At 52.0% G+C, this 20,172-nt stretch overlaps 2 protein-coding genes across 2 annotated transcripts; both read right to left on the bottom strand.

Annotated features, from left to right (window-relative positions):
• Positions 1-2,289: 2,289 nt before the first annotated feature.
• Positions 2,290-6,349, bottom strand: NEU1 (neuraminidase 1). The gene is made up of 6 exons (XM_069564021.1): positions 5,961-6,349; positions 5,386-5,578; positions 4,418-4,680; positions 3,546-3,728; positions 3,139-3,361; positions 2,290-3,025 (listed from the first exon to the last, which is right to left on the bottom strand). Exons 1-6 carry the CDS (start codon positions 6,120-6,122, stop codon positions 2,799-2,801), a joined length of 1,251 nt encoding a protein of 416 aa, XP_069420122.1. The 5' UTR covers positions 6,123-6,349; the 3' UTR covers positions 2,290-2,798.
• A 170-nt stretch (positions 6,350-6,519) lies between these two features.
• Positions 6,520-19,792, bottom strand: SLC44A4 (solute carrier family 44 member 4). The gene is made up of 21 exons (XM_069564669.1): positions 19,697-19,792; positions 17,779-17,827; positions 17,236-17,309; positions 17,020-17,098; positions 15,984-16,083; positions 15,775-15,900; positions 15,553-15,613; positions 14,044-14,128; positions 13,877-13,960; positions 13,357-13,592; positions 13,169-13,268; positions 12,432-12,524; positions 12,074-12,176; positions 8,606-8,856; positions 8,426-8,520; positions 8,211-8,314; positions 8,026-8,099; positions 7,742-7,812; positions 7,544-7,638; positions 7,327-7,411; positions 6,520-6,757 (listed from the first exon to the last, which is right to left on the bottom strand). Exons 1-21 carry the CDS (start codon positions 19,731-19,733, stop codon positions 6,636-6,638), a joined length of 2,124 nt encoding a protein of 707 aa, XP_069420770.1. The 5' UTR covers positions 19,734-19,792; the 3' UTR covers positions 6,520-6,635.
• Positions 19,793-20,172: the final 380 nt, after the last annotated feature.

Raw genomic sequence — 20,172 nt, 5'->3', positions numbered from 1 at the left:
TAAAGTAATGCTCAAAATTCTCCAAGCCAGGCTTCAGCAATATGTGAACAGTGAACTTCCTGATGTTCAAGCTGGTTTTAGAAAAGGCAGAGGAAACAGAGATCAAATTGCCAACATCTGCTGGGTCATCAAAAAAGCAAGAGTTCCAGAAAAACATCTAGTTCTTTACTGACTATGCCAAAGCCTTTGACTGTGTGGATCACAATAAACCATGGAAAATTCTTCAAAAGATGGGAATACCAGACCACCTGACCTACCTCTTGAGAAACCTATATGCAGGTCAGGAAGCAACAGGTAGAACTGGACATGGAACAACAGACTGGTTCCAAATAGGAAAAGGAATACGTCAAGGCTGTATATTGTCACCCTGCTTATTTAACTTATATACAGAGTGCCTCATGAGAAATGCTGGGCTGGAAGAAGCAAAAGGTGGAATCAAGATTGCCGGGAGAAATATCAATAACCTCCGATATGCAGATGACACCACCTTTATGGCAGAAAGTGAAGAGGAACTAAAAAGCCTCTTGATGAAAGTGAGAGAGTGAAAAAGTTGGCTTAAAGCTCAACATTCAGAAAACTAAGATCATGGTATCTGGTCCCATCACTTCATGGTAAATAGATGGGGAAAGAGTGGAAACAGTGTCAGACTTTTATTTTGGGGGGCTCCAAAATCACTGCAGATGGTGACTGCAGCCATGAAATTAAAAGACGCTTACTCCTTGGAAGAAAAGTTATGACCAACCTAATAGCACATTCAAAAGCAGAGACGTTACTTTGCCAACAAAGGTCTGTCTAGTCAAGGCTATGGTTTTTCCAGTGGTCATGTATGGATGTGAGAGTTGGACTGTGAAGAAAGCTGAGCACCGAAGAATTGATGCTTTTGAACTGTGGTGTTGGAGAAGACTCTTGAGAGTCCCTTGGACTGCAAGGAGATCCAACCAGTCCATTCTAAAGGAGATCAGTCCTGGGTGTTCTTTGGAAGGAATGATGCTAAAGCTGAAACTCCAGTACTTTGGCCACCTCACACGAGGAGTTGACTCATTGGAAAAGACTCTGATGCTGGGAGGGATTGGGGGCAGGAGGAGAAGGGAACAACAGAGGATGAGATGGCTGGATGGCATCACCGACTCGATGGACTTGAGTTTGAGTGAACTCCGGGAGTTGGTGACGGACAGGGAGGCCTGGCGTGCTGCGATTCATGGGGTCGCAAAGAGTCGGACACGAGTCAGTGACTGAACTGAACTGAAGCTATTTTCTCTAATTTTGTATTTTCGAAAATGTCTATAAAATGAAAAATCAAGTATTACATTGTTGACCACAAACTCTGGCTAGAACATAACAAAACTACACCTTGTCTTTACACACAGTGGGATATATTCTACTTCTTCCATCAGATAGAATAAATTATCCTAACATTTTCTTATAAATGCAGTTGAAAGTAAAACATATCTCTAACTGCAGATGAATGTGGCCCTCATCTCTTTTTGATAAAGACATAAAGAATGTCTTGAGGACTTCCTTGATGGTGCAGTGGAGAAGATTCCACCTGGCAATGCAGGGTACACGGGTCTGATCCCTGGTCCAGGAAGATTCCACGTGCTGAGGAAGAACCAATCGGTGCCACACAATAGCAGAGCGTGAACTCTAGAACCAGAGAACCGCAACTACTGAAGCCGGAGTGTCTAGAGCCTGTTCTGCACAAGAGAAGCCTGAGCACTAGGGAGAGTAAGCTCCACTCACCGCAGCTAGAGAAAAGCCCACAGAGCAACGACGACCCAGCACAGCCCAAAATAAATTTTTAAAAAGTCCTGAACGTTTTACCATCTTATCCCGGCATTGCATTTTCTTTCCATACAGAGGAAAGCTGTGGCTGTCCCACTCAGCTGCAGGCTCTTTTCATAGCATCTCCTCTAGGACGAAATGCTATTTTCACACGTAATTGCCACAGTGCTTATTTCTCTGCCAGGCTGGCCTGGGAGAAGCTTCTCACCTGCATTTTACACACCTGCTTCATGGAGGACAGCTTCTTATCCCACCTTAGAATTACAATGCAGCTGGGTTTTAACTATCTTACGAGGTTCCTCCTCCTACTCCTCATTACATCTGTGAAGAGCGAACTTTTTCTGTGACAGGAAAGAATGTGAAGTCAAAAGGAGGATTTGACTTGCCAGAGTCACAGATTTTCAGTCAATAAGCACATTAGCTTCCTTCCCCAAGTTCACTCCCCATCCCACACGTGTGCACTGGGAAAAGACACGAAGACGCGCAATGACAGAAACAGACAGACCCTGCAAATATTCATTCTCCTTCATTAAAAATGTTAAGTTATAAACATTTTGATTCATAAATAGTCAAAGTGCATGGTGCCCCTCATCCTTTCTTGAAGCCAAATGTCCTGCCCTCCTAGAGCTTTCACCAACCCTCTCCAAAACCAGTATTTTACCCCAAAGAGGTAAGTCTTCCCCAGTTCCCTGAGTTCACATTTATTTAATGCTACAGGCCCACCTAGCCCTGCCCAAGAAAAGGACCAGTCATTGTCCCAGGAGGGCAGAAAGGGCAGGGAGTGCACAATGGGGAAGGGAAGAGCTCCCAGGTACGGGCAGCTCCTCCTGGGTGGGAGAAGCCAGGTTTTTAGTCTTAAAGGAATGATCTCCCTGTCAAAGATAAGTTGATTTTGCAAAAGGCTAGAGTTGAAAGGAAGGTTGAACAGTCCTCTAGGCTCCTCCAGCAGACCCTCTGCAGACCCACGGTCCTGAGGCTCAGTTCAGGGCCCTCTGCCCCCATGGGAGGTGCACAGTTCACAGTGTTCCGTAGACGCTGACTTTGACCAGAGAGATGCTCTCCATGTACTGGTTCCGGCCTTTCTCATACAGGACGTAGAGTTGTGGGGCCTGGTCCTTCCCACCCACGCTGCCCTCCAGGGCGGTCAGCGATGAGTAGCCACTGGGCCCCGGCCACAGCTGGACCGTCTCCTTCCTCCAGGAGGTACCATTGCTGAAGCTCCAGCGCAGGGTCAGGTTCACTCCTGGGAACAGCAGCAGAGTCAGGGGGACGAAGGGCCTCCCTCCTGGACAAGGCGGCCTTCTTTCGGTCACAGGGGCTCCCCCGCCCACCCCACCCCACCTGGCATATACTCACGGAACTCTGGATGGGCTGGGTTGGAGAAGAAGACAATGCCAGAGCTGGTGGCTACAGCCCCTGCAGCTACCACAGGGTCCACGAGCTCCGTGTCAAAGGTCACATCCCGAGGCCTCAGGGTGTCACAGGCGTCGTAGCTGCGGAGGATGATGCGGCAATGGCAGTGGTAGTTGTTTTGGTTCCGCGCGTTGATGACGACTGAGCCGTCGGGGAGCTCGTAGGGCTGAGTGGAGAGAAGAGGGCTTCAGGAAGACCCAGGGCAGGGCCAGGGCCCAGGGCCCCGTCCCCGAGGGAGCAAGGCTGACTGGCACAGAGCTGGGCAGCTAGACCCGGGGTCTGTGAGTGAAACAGGTCTCTGGAGGGCCGAGCAGGTCGGGCGGGTGGGGAACAGCCTGTGGAATCCTCACCTGGCACTCGTCAGGGTTGAAGTCGTTTTCCCGCTTGGGCTGGCCATAGGGGATGCCGCTGACCCCACCTCCATAGCGCCAGGAGACGCCGTGGTCATCGCTGAGCAGGCAGAACACCCCATCCCGCTCCAGTGTCCCGTGTCCACACACAATGAGCCGGCCCTTCCGAGGCTCCCGCTGTTTCTGTGGGGAAAGGATCGGGATGCTGCAGACAGAGACAGCGAGGAGGCTCAGGCAGGGAAGGGGGACCCCTCACCTCCTAAGTTTGAGGATACACCCAGTCCCCTGCCCTTCTGTCCTTGCTGCAGGTCCTGCAAGCCTTGCAAACACCCACTGACTGAATTTAGCTTTTTGGCAGAATAAACTTCTTGCATACAGGGTATACTCTGGACAGGCTGTGCAAAGGACAAGGAGGCCTAGCCACAGGCATCGGATGGGAGCTTAAACCTAACCTGTGTTCGTGGACCAAGCTGTGGCCCATGGCACAGGCTTGTGTCTGCCCAAATGAAGGAGAGGTTTTTTTTTCCCTAATCTGCATGGGATTTTCTAATTTTTTTCTAATCTGTACATGGATTCAGTTCAGCTGCTCAGTCATGTCCGACTCTTTGTGAGTCCGTGGACTACAGCATGCCAGGGTTCATGGATTGTTACATGGTTTGGGGCAGCCCTGTGGACAACCCCCAAATAGAATGCCACTGGCAAAATTCCACCTTCCCTGGGTAGAGTGTTCTTCCCAGGACGTCCCTTTCTTCCACGGAATCCCATCTAAAACTGAAAAGTCTGACTTCACAGGATCTTGTCTTTGCGAATGAGTCTGTTTTGGGGCAGAGTCTCTACAAGGCAGCTCCTTCCACCCATCTTAGGACAGAGACCTGAATGCCAGAGCCTGGTCCTGGGGCGAACATCTCGGTGCCTATATCCAGGGAGAGGTTCCGTGGCGAGCTCCAGGAAACACCGTCATCCTTGCTCCACACCAGCATGGTAGAGGCCACCTGGCAGCCAGCCTTATGAGCACAGAGGGAATAGAAAAGGAAGACCACGCCTGTCGTCGTGTCGCTCACCACTGCCCCCAAGTTCAGCCCATCTGGGGTCTCCCCATCATCCACAATGAAAGCTGTCGGAGACCATGTGCTGCCTAAAGAAAAAAAGGAAGAGACCCAGGGTAAGCACTTTGAAGGTGCCCTTTCCACCACTCCCTGCCATTTTTACCTCCTGGCTAGGGACCCAAGGCTTTATGATGGCCCCAAGGCCTACAAAATCTGCCCCTCCTTACCTCTCTGACCTTCTTCTACCTTTGTTCACTCCATCCAGCCACACAAACTCCTCATTTATTGAATATCTCCCTCCCTCCTTGGGGCATCTAAGCTTGTTGCACTGCTCAGCATGCTCTTTCTCAAGGCTCACTCACCTCCTCTGAGTCTGCTAAAATGTCATGTACTTAACACTGCAGTCAAACTCTCGCACTCTCCTTATCTCTTGCCCTATTTTGTGTTTTTCCACTGTACTTATTACCTCCCAACAAAAAAAAATACATTTAGTTATTTATTATGTATATTGTCTGTCTCCCCCATCCCCTATCCTATGAAGGCAAGGTGGGGTGCTCTGTTTTGTTCATAACTGTATTTACAGAACCTAGAACAATGCCAAGTATATCGTAAGTGTTCAATAAATGTTTGAATGTATGCTCAACTCCTTGGTGGTCCTAATTTCCAGCTCACTGCCCTGACACCTTCCCTCCTCAGGTTCTCTCTACTTCTCAGGGATCCAGCAGCCTTAGGGCCCTAAAGGCAGGTCAAGCTCCCCACCCATCCAACGTCTTGTGACCCAGTCATCTTTATACCCTGGTCCATAGACCTCCGCAGAGCTATGAATTTAGCTCCTTTATCCGATGTCGACATTTTTCTGGCTTCAGCAAAGGCGAGGAGAGTGCCCCGAGGAGTGGTGGTGATGAGAGGGATTCGGAAGGTGTCCACGGAGCCGATCTGCTTCCCACTCACCCACAGCAGTTGCTCCATGGTCACAAGTGGGTGAACCTAGGAAGAGGAAGGGTCAACAGAACAAAGGTGACTTTGGGTTTTAGAGTGAATGAAGAGAGGCTTGGAGTCAGATTTCTCTGGGAGAGGCACGGTGATGGGGATCCAGTGTGCGAGCTGAGGTCCCAGAACTAGGAAGGGGAACCCGAGCAGAGTTTAGAGCGAAACTGGTGGCTCAGAGCGAGGAAGTGGCTACGTACGACTGGAGAATGAGCCCTCGGGGGCAGGGAGACCTCAGAGGGAAAGAGGACAAGGACCAGAGAGGGAAAGGGACTAGCAAAGGAGGACACGGGGTCGGAGGGTTCCTTGGAGGAGAAAGTGATCAGCAGCCCCTGTCCCGTCCGCGTGGGTCGGGGACGGAGCTATGCGAATGGGGACCCACCAGATTGAAGTCATCCTCTGCCTCGGCCCCGACTCCTGCAGGAGACAACAGCAGCAGGAAGATCGCGGAAAATATCTGAACCCTACAGATTCCCCATAATCGCAGCATTCGCGGTCTCCTGGGTTTGCCCAAGGGCACTATACTGGGTCCCTCTTCAATCATCTCTCCCTCGCGGCGGTCACGACCCTGGCCCCCAGGACGCGGGTTGGAGTCGATCAACTGACCCCGGCCCTTTAAACTCTCGGATGTCCACCCCAAACCCGGCCCACACCCAGCCGCCTAGCCGCGCTTCCGCGACTCTAACTGGTCCTCATAGGACTCTGCACGTGACCTTCAGCGATTCAGAGCCACTTCTTCCAATTGGCCGTCTTTGAAGCCCTGGGGCGCGTGACCCAGGCGGGAAGCATATTGGATGGGGTGAAGGGGGCTGGCATTACTCCGCAGAAACCTTTTGATTGGTCAAGGCATCTGGGTACGTCATAGGGGCGGGGCCTACTTTAAAGAGCCGGCGAGGTTAAAAAGGCTGCATGTAATCTTAGATGAAATAAAAGTCCGAGAATTTTTGAGAAAACAAAATAGCAATTTTTTAATAAAATCTTTTTACTACAAAAGCGTGATCTGGAAGGCGGGGAGGCTGTACAGGCGAGAGACAGTCCGGGATCAGGTCCGCATCTCTCACTTCTTCCTCTTCTTGTCTCCCGGAGTTCCCTTGTTCTTCTTGCCCAGAATCTTCAGAAGGCTCTTGGACATGTAGTAGGGCCGGTCTGCTGAGCCATCATTCCGCTCCAAGTCTTCCACTAAGGCGCGACATAGACCGTAAGAACGAACCTTTGGGAGCCAACCCCACTACCCGGGAAAATGAGGGACTAAGAGACAGCTGCCTTGTTTCCAGACTGCACCACCACCGGCTGGTTTGGGGAGCAGTTTTTGTAACCTATGTAATCATGTAATCGTGTTCTCATCTGTAAAGTGGGGTGAACGATACTATATTTCATAGCGCGATAAGGGTTAACGGAAAAAATACATGTCAGTTGCTTGACAGAGAGCCTGGTACACAGGAAACTGAATAAACGCCTACAGTATGGTAAGGAACTCCCCACTCACTACAGCCACCTGCTCGGAAGTCTCCTGGGGCTAAGTTCTTCCCTAGTTTTTCTTGGGAAGATACCAGAGGCCTCTGCCCTAGAATGCCCCTTCTTGAGAGAGCCCAGGAACCTGGGAGCTCATTCCCTCCGTTCTTCCCAAACACCTGCCCTGAGGATGTTAGAAGAGGCTCTGGCTCCTGTAACTCACAAAGTCGCTGTTTTGGTACTTTTAAGCTGAGGAGAGGAGGTGGGGGGTGGGGGTGGGCTGTCTTGTCACTCACAGAAACAGAGGAAAAGAGTGTCCACACACATTCCAAAAACGCTGAAGAAGCCGCTGGCGATGAGGTAGGCCCCTAGAATGCAGACCTGGAAGACACAAGGCTCCCCATAGTGTACCTCTGGAGAGTTGGAGAGTGAGGTGGGGGTGGGGGGTGGGGTGGAGGGGTGGGAGGATGAGAAGGTATGGAGTTGGGGGGAAGGTGGGAACGTGTCACTCACCATGATGGGCAGCCAGTAATAGTTGAGTTGAGGATTCTCAAAGTTTTTACCCAGTCTAGGGATGCGACCCGTGAAAAAAAAGAAGGACAGGACCCCTATGGGAGAAATCTGGATGTCACTATCACTGTCTGAGGTCACCTCTTAAACTGTCCAGTGCCCCTGTCCTCTGTCCCTGTAACTCCCTGCCCTGGTCCTTACCGACACCTCCAACCACCAGCAGCTTCCCAAAGAATAGTAGCAGGTCTGTGACTTTGTCCAGGACGACCACCCTGTACAAGGGGTTGGAATAGGTTGGGGATAAGAGGCCTGCCCAGGCTGGGAATAGCACTGGCTGCATAATTTGCTGATAGATGCAAAATGAAAGCTGTTCACATTTCAAGATGGAGGTAGCAGATTAAACCAAGCTCAAGGCCCTTCTGAGCACAGCACACTTGTGGGTGGGAGATGACAGGGGTGGGGGTGGGGGGTGGTGACAGCCTGACCTGACAATGTTCCGCATGAGCAGCATGAAGGCGTTTTTGGCTGAGACACAGAAATTCTTCCCGTAGATGGCAATCTGGGTGAGGTGGCAATTTCAGAGTTAGCTGTGGTGAGCTCACCTGGGCCAGGGCGGGAGGTCAGGGTCAGGAGTGCCCAGAGCAAGGGATTGCTCATATAGTGCGCTCACCATGATGTATGCATTGCGGTTCAGGAACTTGATGAACTTTTCCAAACACCAGAGGCAGCACTTGAAGCAGCACAGGATACAGCGAGTCAACGGGTTCTGGGCTCCTGGGGTTAAGAAAGGCTCATGTTTGGTCACTGGCCCCTGATAGGTGCCCCTGCCCCATCAGGGATACAGCTGATTAGCCCAGCCTCGGCCAGCCCCCAGCCTCTGCTCACCTCTCAGTTTGTGGTCAATGTATTCCAGGATGACCCGGGCTATCTGCACCAGGGTCAGGATGAGGGCTCCAAAGGCTAGTGACCCTGTGTGGTAACTGCAGGGGATTGGTGGTCAGAGGCAGCCCCAGGACCCCTGGGCCTCCTACGTTCACAATTCCCAGTCCTCTGCCCTGGACTTACCGTAGTGTGCGCAGGAAGGCAGAGCCCAGGGGAAAGGTAGGGATGTCCCGGGGCTTGTGGAAGGCCCAGTAGAAGGAAGCAAAGGCTCCAGCCAGGACACACTGGCCCAGGGCCAGTACCCAGTTGATGGTCCAGAATAGCCCCAGAACTGCATAGATTTGCAAGTTGAAGAGAGAACGCTGTGCCAGGCCTGTGGACTGGTAGCCCTGGAAGACGCACATCAGCCCGGGACAAGAGGAGTTCACTTGCTCCTGTGGAGGAGGGCAGAGGATGGAAACAGGCTTCCCAGAGCTGGGGAAGCCCGTTCCTTCTAGGAGATTTATCTCTGGGTTCAGACAGGGTTCAGCTTGCCTACTGTGTGAGCACAATTTGCTTCCTTCAGTCTCCAGTCTCTGCAATAGCACAAGAGCTCCCAGGCTGTGCTGTTGTGCTGCTGCTGCGGCTCAGTTGTGATCGGCTCTGTGACCCCGTGGACTGTAGCCCACCAGGCTCCTCTGTCCATGGGATTTCCCAGGCACGAATACTGGAGTGGATTGCCTTTTCCTACTCCAGGGAATCTTCCTGACCCAGAGATTGAATGCTTGTCCCTTGTATCTTGGGGGTTGGCAGGCAGGTTCTTTACCACTGCGCCACCTGAGAAGCCCTGTTGTAGCCAGGCCTTAATGGTATGGAAGCAGTGTGACCAGTGCCTAGCTCTCCCTTGGACTCCATCAGCTGTCCTCTTCCAGAGCAGCCTCTGCAGCTTCAACCAAAACACTTTCTAGCAAAGTTGAACAGACTGGGTACCAGATGATAATAAGGAATTGTTCATTTTGCTTGGTGTGATAATGGTGTAATGGTTATGCTTTTAAGAAGTCCTTATTTGTTGAGATCCATCCTGATATATTTATTGATGAAATGGCACAGTATTCAGAATTTGCCTCTTAAAGCTCCAGGAAAAAAAAAAAAATTGCAGGGGCTTGGGGAATGGGTGGGGAGACAGAGAAAAAGAACAGAAAGCTGAATGTTATGGAATCTGAGTATGGGGATTCTCCATGTTTGTGTGTGTCTGCAAACGTCTCCAATAAAAAGTAAAAAACACAGATTTGTCTCCTAAAGCAAAGGAAATAAACAAGTGGGACCTACTAAACTCACAAGCTTTTGCACATTAAAGGAAACTGTTGAAAAATGAAAAAAACAACCTAGTGAATGGGAGGAAATATTTGCAAATGACATGATCAATAAGAGATTAATAGCCAACATATAAAAACAGCTCATACAATTCAACATAAAAAGGAAAAACAAACACACACACCTGATTTAAAAATGGGCAGAAGAACTGAACAGACATTTTTCCAAAGAAGAAATGTGGATGGGCACCAGGCACATGAAAAGATACTCAACATTGCTAATCATTAGGGAACTACACATCAAAACCACGAGATATCACGTCGTACCTGTCGCAATGGCTCTCATCAAAAAGAATATGACAGATGTTGGCAAGGATATGGAGAAAAGGAAACCCTTGTATACTGTTGATGGGAATGTAAATTGGTCAGTCACTGTGGAAAACAGTGTGGGAAGTTTCTCAGAAAGCTAAAAATAGAACTACCATTATGACCCAGGAATTTCACTTCTGGATATATATCACCCCTCAAAAAAAAAAAAAAAAAAAACCCACTAATTGGAAAAGATCCATGCTCTCCCAATGTTCATAACAGCATTATTTTCAATTGCCAAGGTGTGGAAGAAACCTAAGTGTCCATTAACAGATGAATGGACAAAGATATGGTGTATATCAATATATACAGTGAACTACTACTCAGCCATAAACAGGAACATTTGCAGCAACATGGATGGACTTGGAGGATGTTATGCTAAGTGAAATAAGGCAGACAGAGAAGGACATATACTGTATGATATCACCTATATGTGGAATCTAAAAAATTCAACCAACTAGTGAATATAACAAAAAAGATTCAGACTCATAGAGGACAAACTAGTGGTTACCAGTGGGGAGAGGGGAGCTGGATGGGGCAATATAACTACTTGGTATAAAATAAGCTGCAAGGATATATTTATAGCATGGGGAATATATCCAGTGTTTCATAATAAGTATAAGATGGGTTTGCCTTTTAAAAATTGTGAGTCACTATCTATACACTTGTAACTTATATAATATTGTACATCAATGATACTTAAAAAATCAAACAAACAAACTTCTCTTTCCATGGGACTTCCCTGGCAGTCCAGTGGTTAAGGCTCTATCACTGCACGGGGCTTGGGTTCTATCCCTTGTCAGGGAACTAAGATCCCACATGCCACATGATGCAGCAAAAAACAAACAAACAAACAAACAGACCCAAAACGAAAGTTTTTCCATAAAATGTGACAAAAATCTTGGTAACTGTTGAGACTGATTGTATGTTTGAAATTTTATAACAAGAGGGAAACTACTTTCCACTTTTTATATAATTGTGGGTTTGTGTCTGTTGCCACCGCTAGGTCCTAAGCAAGTTGAAAGCAACAACTACTTCATCTGGGGCTTTGTATAAGCAGTACCTGGATCCTCCTTAAGTGATCTCCCTCTCCTTTTTCAGTGTGTGGCAAATGTCTGTGGGCGTGCTTCCCTGGTGGCTCAGGGGTAACGAATCTGCTTGCTAACGCAGCAGACACAAGTTCCATCCCTGGGTCAGGAAGATCCCCTGGAGAAGGAAATGGCAACCCACTCCAGTATTCTTACCTGGGAAATTCCATGGATAGAAGAGCCTGGTGGGCTACAGTCCATGGGGACTCAAAGAGTGGGGACACAACTGAGCAACTAAACAACAATGCCTGTGGGCACAGCCCATGGTCCCAGTTCTGATGCGGTGGCCACATGAAAGCTTTGACAGTAAATACCCAGCAGTCCAGCCCCATCTCCCTGGGAAGCTCACAGAGGAGAGTTTGGGGAAGCAGTTTCTCTCCTGAGCACCCAGGGAACCCACCTGCCTACTGCCTAGAACAGTGTGTTCTGAGGAAGACTAAAAATAACCTAAACAAAACCCACCTACAGATACCAGCTCTTATCAGGTGTCAGGCATTATACTAAGCACTCTCATGTACCCAGTGTCCTTTCATCTTCTCGGCTACCCTGAAGCACAGATATTAAGATTATCTCCATTTGACAGGTAAGTGAAGTGAGACAGAAAGGATGAAGTGGTCAATGTTCCTCTGGGCAGAGAAACGTCCTGAGGAGGGAGGGCGATGTTCTGGGATCTGCCTGCCCCAGGGCCTGGCGGCACAGCACGCCTCCTCTTCCAGCACAAGGGGAGGGGGAGGTGCTCTGTAGGAGATCTGGAGTCTGCTAGGGGCCTGCTGTGTGACCCTGGGTGAGTCCCTTGCCCCCTCTGGTCCTGTCTCCTCTGCACAATGAGGGATTTGGACCACTTGGCCTCTAAGTTCCCCTCAGCCTTCTTGACGCCCTCCATGACACCCCCAGATCCTCACCGTGGGGTCGCATGATGTATTCATGGGCACTTTCTCACAGCCAGGCAAACTGCTGTTGGGCGCCCAGAACACGTACTGAGGTTGCCCCGATGTGGCCAGGAATCCAGAGGGGAGTCAAAGAAAGCACGATGACGGGGGGCCTCCACAGACCCCCTCCCCTCCTCAGCCACCCCTTCCCGGGCGCTTGAGCAGGTTGCTCACTGCACAGAGGGGCTGAAATTCAGCCTGTGCTTGCTCTGTCATGGCAGGGCTGTGTCTGCTGGGCAGAAGGGGTGCCTTCTTCCAACGGCACTAGTATTGTCCTGCCCCCCACCCCCCAAGGGCTTCAGGAGGGGTGAGCCATGTGGGCAAAGGATACAGAGCGATTATAGCCCAGTAGGCAATGCAGACAAGCAGGAAGGCGAAGGTGACCAGCGGGTAGAACATGGTGGACATCATGTATCCTACAGCCCTGCAAGGGAGATGAGCGCAGTCCATCAGTGAGGCCACCCCCCACCCCCCCCCACCCTCTCTTGGGGTTGACCCTGGCACAGGCCACACCTCTGCCTTCTCCGGGGCCTGCCCCATACCCCTAAGACTGGGCACATAGTAGGTGTTCATTGGAAGAACTGAATTGAATAAATCAGGCTCAAGAGAACTTTAGAGGAAACTAGAGTCACAAATGGAGAAGGCAATGGCACCCCACTCCAGTGTTCTTGCCTGGAGAATCCCAGGGACGGGGGAGCCTGGTGGGCTGCCATCTGCGGGGTCACACAGAGTCGGACACAACTGAAGTGACTTAGCAGCAGCAGCAGCAGAGTCACAGAGAAGCCACCAGGGGGGGCTTTAGGGACAGTAAGGGCCTATTTCCTATTTTAGGCACTCGACAAGACACTAATTAATTTAATTCTTATGACCACCCTACAATATAGGAACTATTACCACCTCCATTTTACAGATGAGTAAACTGAGGCACAGAAAGGCTAAACTTCACAGCAGTGTTAATCACCATGCTGTGCTACCCCCTTTCCTCCACTGCCCTGCCACCTTTCCAGCGCTCCCATTTCGGGCCCACCCTTTGCCCTCTGCCCCTTCTCCTTCCCAGGCAGGCCTGACCTGCTGGCCTCCTTCAGGAGGGCGATGGCGATGCAAATCCGCTGCCGCAGGAAAATGAGCATCAGCAGCAGGACGCCTTCGAGCACAGCCAGTATGATCACTGAGGGTAGACAGGGGGCAGAGGGGCCTGGGTCAAGGCCAGGGCAGCTTTTGGGCAGCCAGTGGTTCACGGTAGGCAGGGCACTCACAGGCGGCTAGCCAGGTCTCCTGAACGTTTCTGTAGGCACTGAGGTTGGTGGTGAAGCCCAGCTGGGAGATGGAGGCGCCCTTGTCCCGCAGCACGCGGTATTCTTCCCAGCAGTGGTAGATGCCATATGCGAGCACGCTCAGCACCCCTATGATCAGCACAAACACCAGGGGCCCGGCCACCAGCCGTAGAAGCAGGATAAACAGCAGGCTCAGAACCAAAGCCACGCCTAGTGCACTGTGGGCAGGGAAACGTAAGTGAGGGTCACCCCACATTGCTCGGCTCTTTCCCTGTGCAGAGGCCCACAGATGTCTTTCCTCAAACCCCTAATGTCTCCAAATCAGAACCACCTCACCCCACCCCCTGCTTTTCTTATAAATCCTGTTGGACTTGGGATCCTTTCCGACCTCTGGCTCCTCCTCCCCTGCCCAAAGCTTCTGTTTCAGACGGTGGTCTAGGGGACAGAGAGGCACAGTGGGGAGAAAAGAAGGACAAGAGGGCAGAGGAACCTGGTGACTCACACAAGAATCCAATACCAGGACTGGGCAAAGTCTTCAAAGATCTTGACACTGATGTCACGGGCATTGAGGCTGTCGAGAAGACCACTGTTGGAGAGAGAGAGAGTCAGATGGGGCTGTGAGTGGGAAGGAGGGGTGGGACAGAGATGGAAGGGCAAGGGAGTGCCCACCTGATGCTCTGGGAGATAGATGTGTTGGAGATCCCTGGGAGCTCCGGCACCGTACTATTGGTCCATGGGAAACAGCGCCCCAGAGCTGGAGGGAAAGAACCGGGGGGAGGGGGCCCACAGAGCTGACTTCAGAGTCTCTGGCCCCTGCCCCGCTCCCCACCCCCGAACTGCTGCTACTCTGTCCAGTAGAGAAGGGCTCTGCACTCTGCAGAGGGCAGTTCTTGACTCCACAGCAGAAAGGGAGCACCTGCCCCAAGGAGCCCAGTCCGGCTTCCTTCACTGTCTCTTCATGCCCCTTCCTCCATGCCCTGCCACTACCTCGGGTAGACCCTCCTGCCTCTTGCAGCACCTCCACTCCCACCCCTGCCACCCTTCAATTCCGCCTCTGCTAGAGTGCCTGGGAGACAAGGCACAGGAGGGACCTGGCATTCCAGGCTCAAGGTCACTCTGCTAGACGCCCTACCCTGGAGAGTGCCCACGCTTGACGTCCAGGCTGTGAGTCCCCATAGTCTGAACCCAGCCCCTTTCCCCTCCTCTCTGTACCTTTGCTCTCCCTCCTCTAGAAATTCCATCCATTATGCCCCATTCAGCTCCATCTTCATCTCCCCTCCTCCAGGAAGCCTTCTCACCCCGCCCCCACCCCTCTCCTCTGGCACCTATTATGTGCCTACAAAGCCATTTATCACCACCCTCACAACAGCTTTGTCATGCTTGCTTTGGTATTTACATTCTAAAGATAAGAAAATAAGGTTCAGAGAGGCTGAGTTATTTACCTAAGACCACACACCTGGAAAGTGCTAGAAATTAAACCCAGATCTATCTGATTCTGGAGCACTCATTTGGAGATACTTCCTAGTGCACACATTGAGAGCTGGATATCTTTTCTCATGCTATAGTTGAAAAAAAATTTTTTTTTTCCCATGGAAATTATTTCCATGAGGTTTGCAGGATCTTAGCTCCCTGGCCAGGGATCCAAACTGTGCTCCCTCCAGTGGAAACACAAAGCCCTAACCATTGGGCAACCAGGGAATTCCCCTCAATTTTCTTTTCTTTTTTTTTCTGTTAAAAATAACATTCACTATTGGGGAAAAAAGCATACAGAGGGAAAAATAATCAGCCATGATCCCATCACTAGACACAGCCCTTTAACACTTGGGTGAACGTCCTTCCAGTCTGTTCCTGCGCCTGCACATAAATGCCCATGTGCACATTCACCCGTGTACGTTCTCCTGGGAATCTCATGCAACTGCTCTGGGAACACCTCTGATCTCAGCACCTGGGAAGCAGTTTTCATCTTCACTTCACCTGTCCCTGGAGCCTGGCATGCAGCAGGTGCCTAATAAGCACTGGTGATCGGACTCCAGGATGATCAGCAGAGGAAAAAAGGCCAAGACCTGATGCCTGTTCCTATTTTGTTACAGAGTAGCTGTGTGACTTGACTCTCTCTGAGCCTGGTTTCCTCAAACACCTAGGACTGGATGAGTCTGAGAGAGGAATGTGGCTTCTCACCTGGAGTGGAAGGCAGGAGGAAACTGGGGCAGAGCTCCTGTTGCAGGCTTTGGAGTACTTGCTGGAGGGTGGGGAAAGACAGACAGACACACAGACACAGAGCAGGATGAAGGAAGGAGCCATCCTCTTTCTCCCACCATGATCATCTACCCCTCCGCCTCCCATCTTCCCTCATTATGGACGCTCCCTGGGGACAGCAGTGATGTTGGGGGCAGCGCTCACCATGTTCCCAGGCACCCCTGGCAGACAGAATTTCCTATCTGCTGCGTAGAAGACCTGTTCGACCGTCTGTGAGAACTGTCTCGGTTCCACGGTCCATGGGGCCTTTGGGCAGGAGGATACACACACCTGGGGGCAGAGAGCATGCTGAGGGGCTGGTACCCAGACCCTGGGGGGAGATCAGGGGACAGATGCAGGCCCCAGACTCTGACCTGGGACGTGGGGCACGTCAGGCCATTCTGGGCGATCGCAATGATGTTAGTGTTTAGGACGCAGCTGAAGATGTTGAAGTATAGGAGATATGGTTTCTCTCTGTAGGAGAGAAGGAAACATATGCATGAGCGCTTGGTCAAGCTCAGGGAGAGAGAAGGACTGCCAAAGCTGTACCTCTAGATGTGGCCAGTGTGACCCAGACACGCACCACCCAGCTCCTGACTGCAGGAAGCTTAGCCCAGCTGGGGAGGTGTGGAGACAGCCGAGAGTTTCCCAGAGGAACTCAGCATTGCCACTGCTAACAGATGGTTAAGAGCTTAAACTCTGGAGCCAGATCATCACCCAACTTTATGACCCTAACCACTCACCACCTCAGTTCCATCAGATGTAAAATGATAGTATCTGCCTCACAAGGTTGAAATGAGTTTGTGAGTGTAAAGTACGCTGCCTGCCTGGAACATAGTCAATGCCAGATGAATGTTACTGTATTTTTAAAAAAATATTTATATATTTACTTTTTTATTTGGCTGTGCTGGATCTTCGTTGCAGTTGTACAGGATCTGTGGTTGTGGCATGTGAACTCTTAGCTATGGCATGTGGGATCTGGTTTCCTGACCAGGGATCAAAACTCGGCCCCTTGCATTGAGAGCACAGAGTCTTAGCCACTGGACCACAAGGGAAGTCCCAGCAGCTTTATTATGTATCAAGCGTTTTCTGCATGCTGGAACTGATAGTGTTGCTTCTGGAATCATCCTTGTGTTTCAGAAGAGGAACTCCAAGTTCAGAGAGGTTGAGTCTCTTGCCAGAGATCACAGACCAGAACTTACTTAGTGCAGTTGGAGATGAAAATGCCCATCTCTGAACTCTAAAACCCACGCACTCAACCATGACTCTGCTGCCTCCCAGTTCTGGGTGTCTGGGAAGCCACTGGCCAGCAGTGGGGGCTGTTCTACACAGTGAGATTCAGGGAAGCTGAGGTGGAGTCCATGCCCTATTGCACCTCCCTCCTGCCCCCTTTCCTGTCTTCATACTCACTTGTTCTCCCCGACCCCGCAATAGGCCCCCGTGGAGTTCCTGGGGTAGAGGACTTGTTTGGGGTCTCCGTACACCCAGGCTGGAGATAGAGACATGCAGATAAATCATCAGGAGCGGAGCACAGGGACTTAAGAGGGAACAGCCATGGAATGGTCCCTCCCTGGGGCAGTAATGTCCCCCAGCCACTGCCTCAGCTCTGCCCAGCCAGAAACTCACCCAAGATCCCCACGGCGATGTAACCCAGAATGAAAACGAAGAAGAGCACACAGCAGATGATATCTGTGCAGCTCCTGGGAGAGAAATGAGGAAGACACCTGGAGAGGGGGTGCTGTGGTAGGGGGAGCATGGTCTGGAGGAGTCATGCTTTGGAGAGTTGGGGGGATGCTAGAAAGTAGGTGTGGGTAGGTTTAATTTTATAATCTTTTTTTTTTTTTAAGAAAAACCTTTTCCTGGACGAGTAAACTTTCTTCTGAAGTTTAACACAAGAAAGGGCACAATTCAGAAGTGCTCAGCTGGGTGAATCTTCCCAAAGGACACTTGCCCGTGCAGCCAGCTCCCAGCTGAAGACACAGAATATCACGAGCAGTCCAGAAAGCTCCTTGGGCCCCTCCACCCACGACAGTCTCCCCAGGGCCACCACTCTCCTGGGGCAGGAGATTTTCCTTCCACAAATTTCTTAACAACATTCCAGTAAATAGAAAGCAGAACCAAGACCCTGCCCAGCCCCCTGCCCCCACCAGCATAGTACCCAGAACTTACCTGTTCCTGATGGGGCCTCGAAAGGAGGGGTCATATTTGGCTGGTTTCCCTGAAGGGCAGGGGGAGGAGCGTGGGGAGTGAGACATTGAGAGGCATCTCTTTCCCCCAGTTTCTAGTCTCTCCAAATCCCTACCCACCGCAAGTTCTACCCTAAGCCCTGTCCTAAGGGCACTCAGGAATTTGGAGGGAGAAAGAGAGGGGCAGGGCTGGCAGGAGGGGAGAGCAGAGAACACGGAGAGTGGGATCCAGGCTTGCTCAGCAACTTTGCTGCTCCCTGTGAACTCCAACCAGGAGGCCTTGGAGGTAGGGGGGAAGGGCGGCCTTTTATGGGTCATTTATGCTCACACCTCAAGGCTCTTCACCTCCTTCCTCCACCCTGGCTCCTTTCTCCCGAGTCTCTTCTCTGGCTGGGACGTGGGATTCTGCATTCAGTCATCTCAGTGGCTCTCACATCCCAGTCCTTGTCCTTCCCCCTCTCTGCACCCCTACTCAGGGTGGGCGCAGTCCCTCCCACATCTGCCCCAGTCCTTCCCTCCACTCTCTGGCCCCAGGCTGTGGGGAAAGAAGCTGGAGCCAAAGGTATCAATTCCTGTAGGACCTGGAGAGGGAGGAGACCCACCCCCAACGCTGTAGACCTCCTGCCCCGAAGGGACCTTAGTCCCCAGCTGCCGCCAGCCTCCTCTCCGGGGGAGCGGTCAGGCTGACACCTGAGCCGGCAGTTGAGATTGCTGTGGCCACAAGTCCTGTTCCTGGTCCTCCCTGAGTACACACGGGGAGGAGGTGGGGCCAGGCCGCCAGGGTCCCATGTGGGACACAGGCGGGGGTGAGAATCTGGGAAGGGGTGTGGCCCCTTCTCCTAGGTGCCCTGGACTCTGTCCCTCCGTGGTTCTGGGACATGATGTCAATGATTGACCCAAAACCTCTCCAGGAAGTCTGTGGGGCGTCCCCACTGCTCCTTCCCCTACCTCCCTTCTGACCAAGCCTTACCTTGGGCAGGTCCCTCCCTTGGGGTTCCCTCCTGGCCCGACCAGGGCAGGCCCCTGAACCCCAGGGACTCTCTGCAGGCAGGCCCCCAGTCCTCAGTGCACACAGGGATCCCAGAAGCTGGTCCCCATTTCCTCTCCCTGCAGATTCCCCACCCCCACCCCCACACTAATCCCTGGGACCCCTGGGGCAGGCTCCCAGCCTTTGTTCCTCACAGACTCTCTGGAGACGAGCCACCTCCTTCCTCCTCAGGCCTTACCTTTCACAGGAACCCCAGCAGGCCGCTGCCTCTTTCCTCTGGGCTCCCTCCTAACAGGGATCCTGGAGGCAGGCCCCCAGCCCCCTCTGCTGCACCAACTCCTTACAGGGGCCCTCAGCAGAACCCACTGCCCCTGCCATTCCTCACAGTCCCTGGCACGCAGACTCCAACACCTTTCCCCTCCTGGAGACTCAAGAGTCCTGGCTGAAACTCCCCCTCTTCTCGGGGACCCCAGCTGTTCCTCCCCACAGCAGCACAGAGCCTGGCTCACTCCTCCAGCCCCTGAACTCCTTCCCCTGCTCAGGACACTGACCTTGATTCCTTCAGGCTTCACTTCCAAGGGCCATGCTCTGAGGGGGCCCCGGAATTCAGGCGTGACACATTGCCCCCTGCTCCAAGGGACTCCAGCCTCCCTTCTCATGGAGATCACAGCTTCACTCCTCAAAGGCTCCCAGCAATGGTCCCCAGTCCCTGAACCCCATACTCCTCCAAGAACCCTGACGCTATCTCCTTTCTTCCATCAGCTGTTTCCTGGGTCCTCCCCTCGGGGACCACGACTGCCCTCAGCTCCTCTCCTTGGGGTAACCCAGCCACCATTTCCAGAGCAGGCCTCCCCTCCCTGACCGGTCTCCGGGCCCCTAGCCCAGCCTCACTGCCCCCAGCCCTCCGCCTCACCGTAGGCCTCCTCGTCCTGGTCCTGTTTTCCCCCCATGGCTCAGTCTCCCGGAGTGATTGGAGCCCAGGAGACCTGGCGGCTCACCTGCCACCAGCCCCGCCCTCTGCACACGTCACAGCCCCTCCCCTGCCTGTGGTCCCCGACACACTCGAGTTCCTTCTGGACTCAGCTGAGCGCTGGATGCTGGAGTGCGGGAAGGAAAGCCTGGGATGTGGGTCAGGTCAGGGCTCATGGTCCGTGGCCTGAGGAACTCACACACTCTAAGAAAATCCTTTAGAATTCTGTAAACTACTTCCAACTGTAATACAGTCACACCCACGCCCTCCTACCGGAAGTGTGGAGGTAAGACCTACCCTAGACTAGACTCTGCCCCACAGTAATTCCCCCCACAACCTTCCCCTTCGCCTGGAGGGCTATCCACACCAGCCACACCTGCCCAGCCCCCTTCCCATCCCCTTTCTGCCCCTTGGACCCA

The sequence above is a fragment of the Ovis canadensis genome, chromosome 20, assembly GCF_042477335.2.
Source record: "Ovis canadensis isolate MfBH-ARS-UI-01 breed Bighorn chromosome 20, ARS-UI_OviCan_v2, whole genome shotgun sequence".
In the NCBI taxonomy this organism is placed as follows: domain Eukaryota; kingdom Metazoa; phylum Chordata; class Mammalia; order Artiodactyla; family Bovidae; genus Ovis; species Ovis canadensis.
This window is presented reverse-complemented; position numbering and strand designations above follow the sequence as displayed.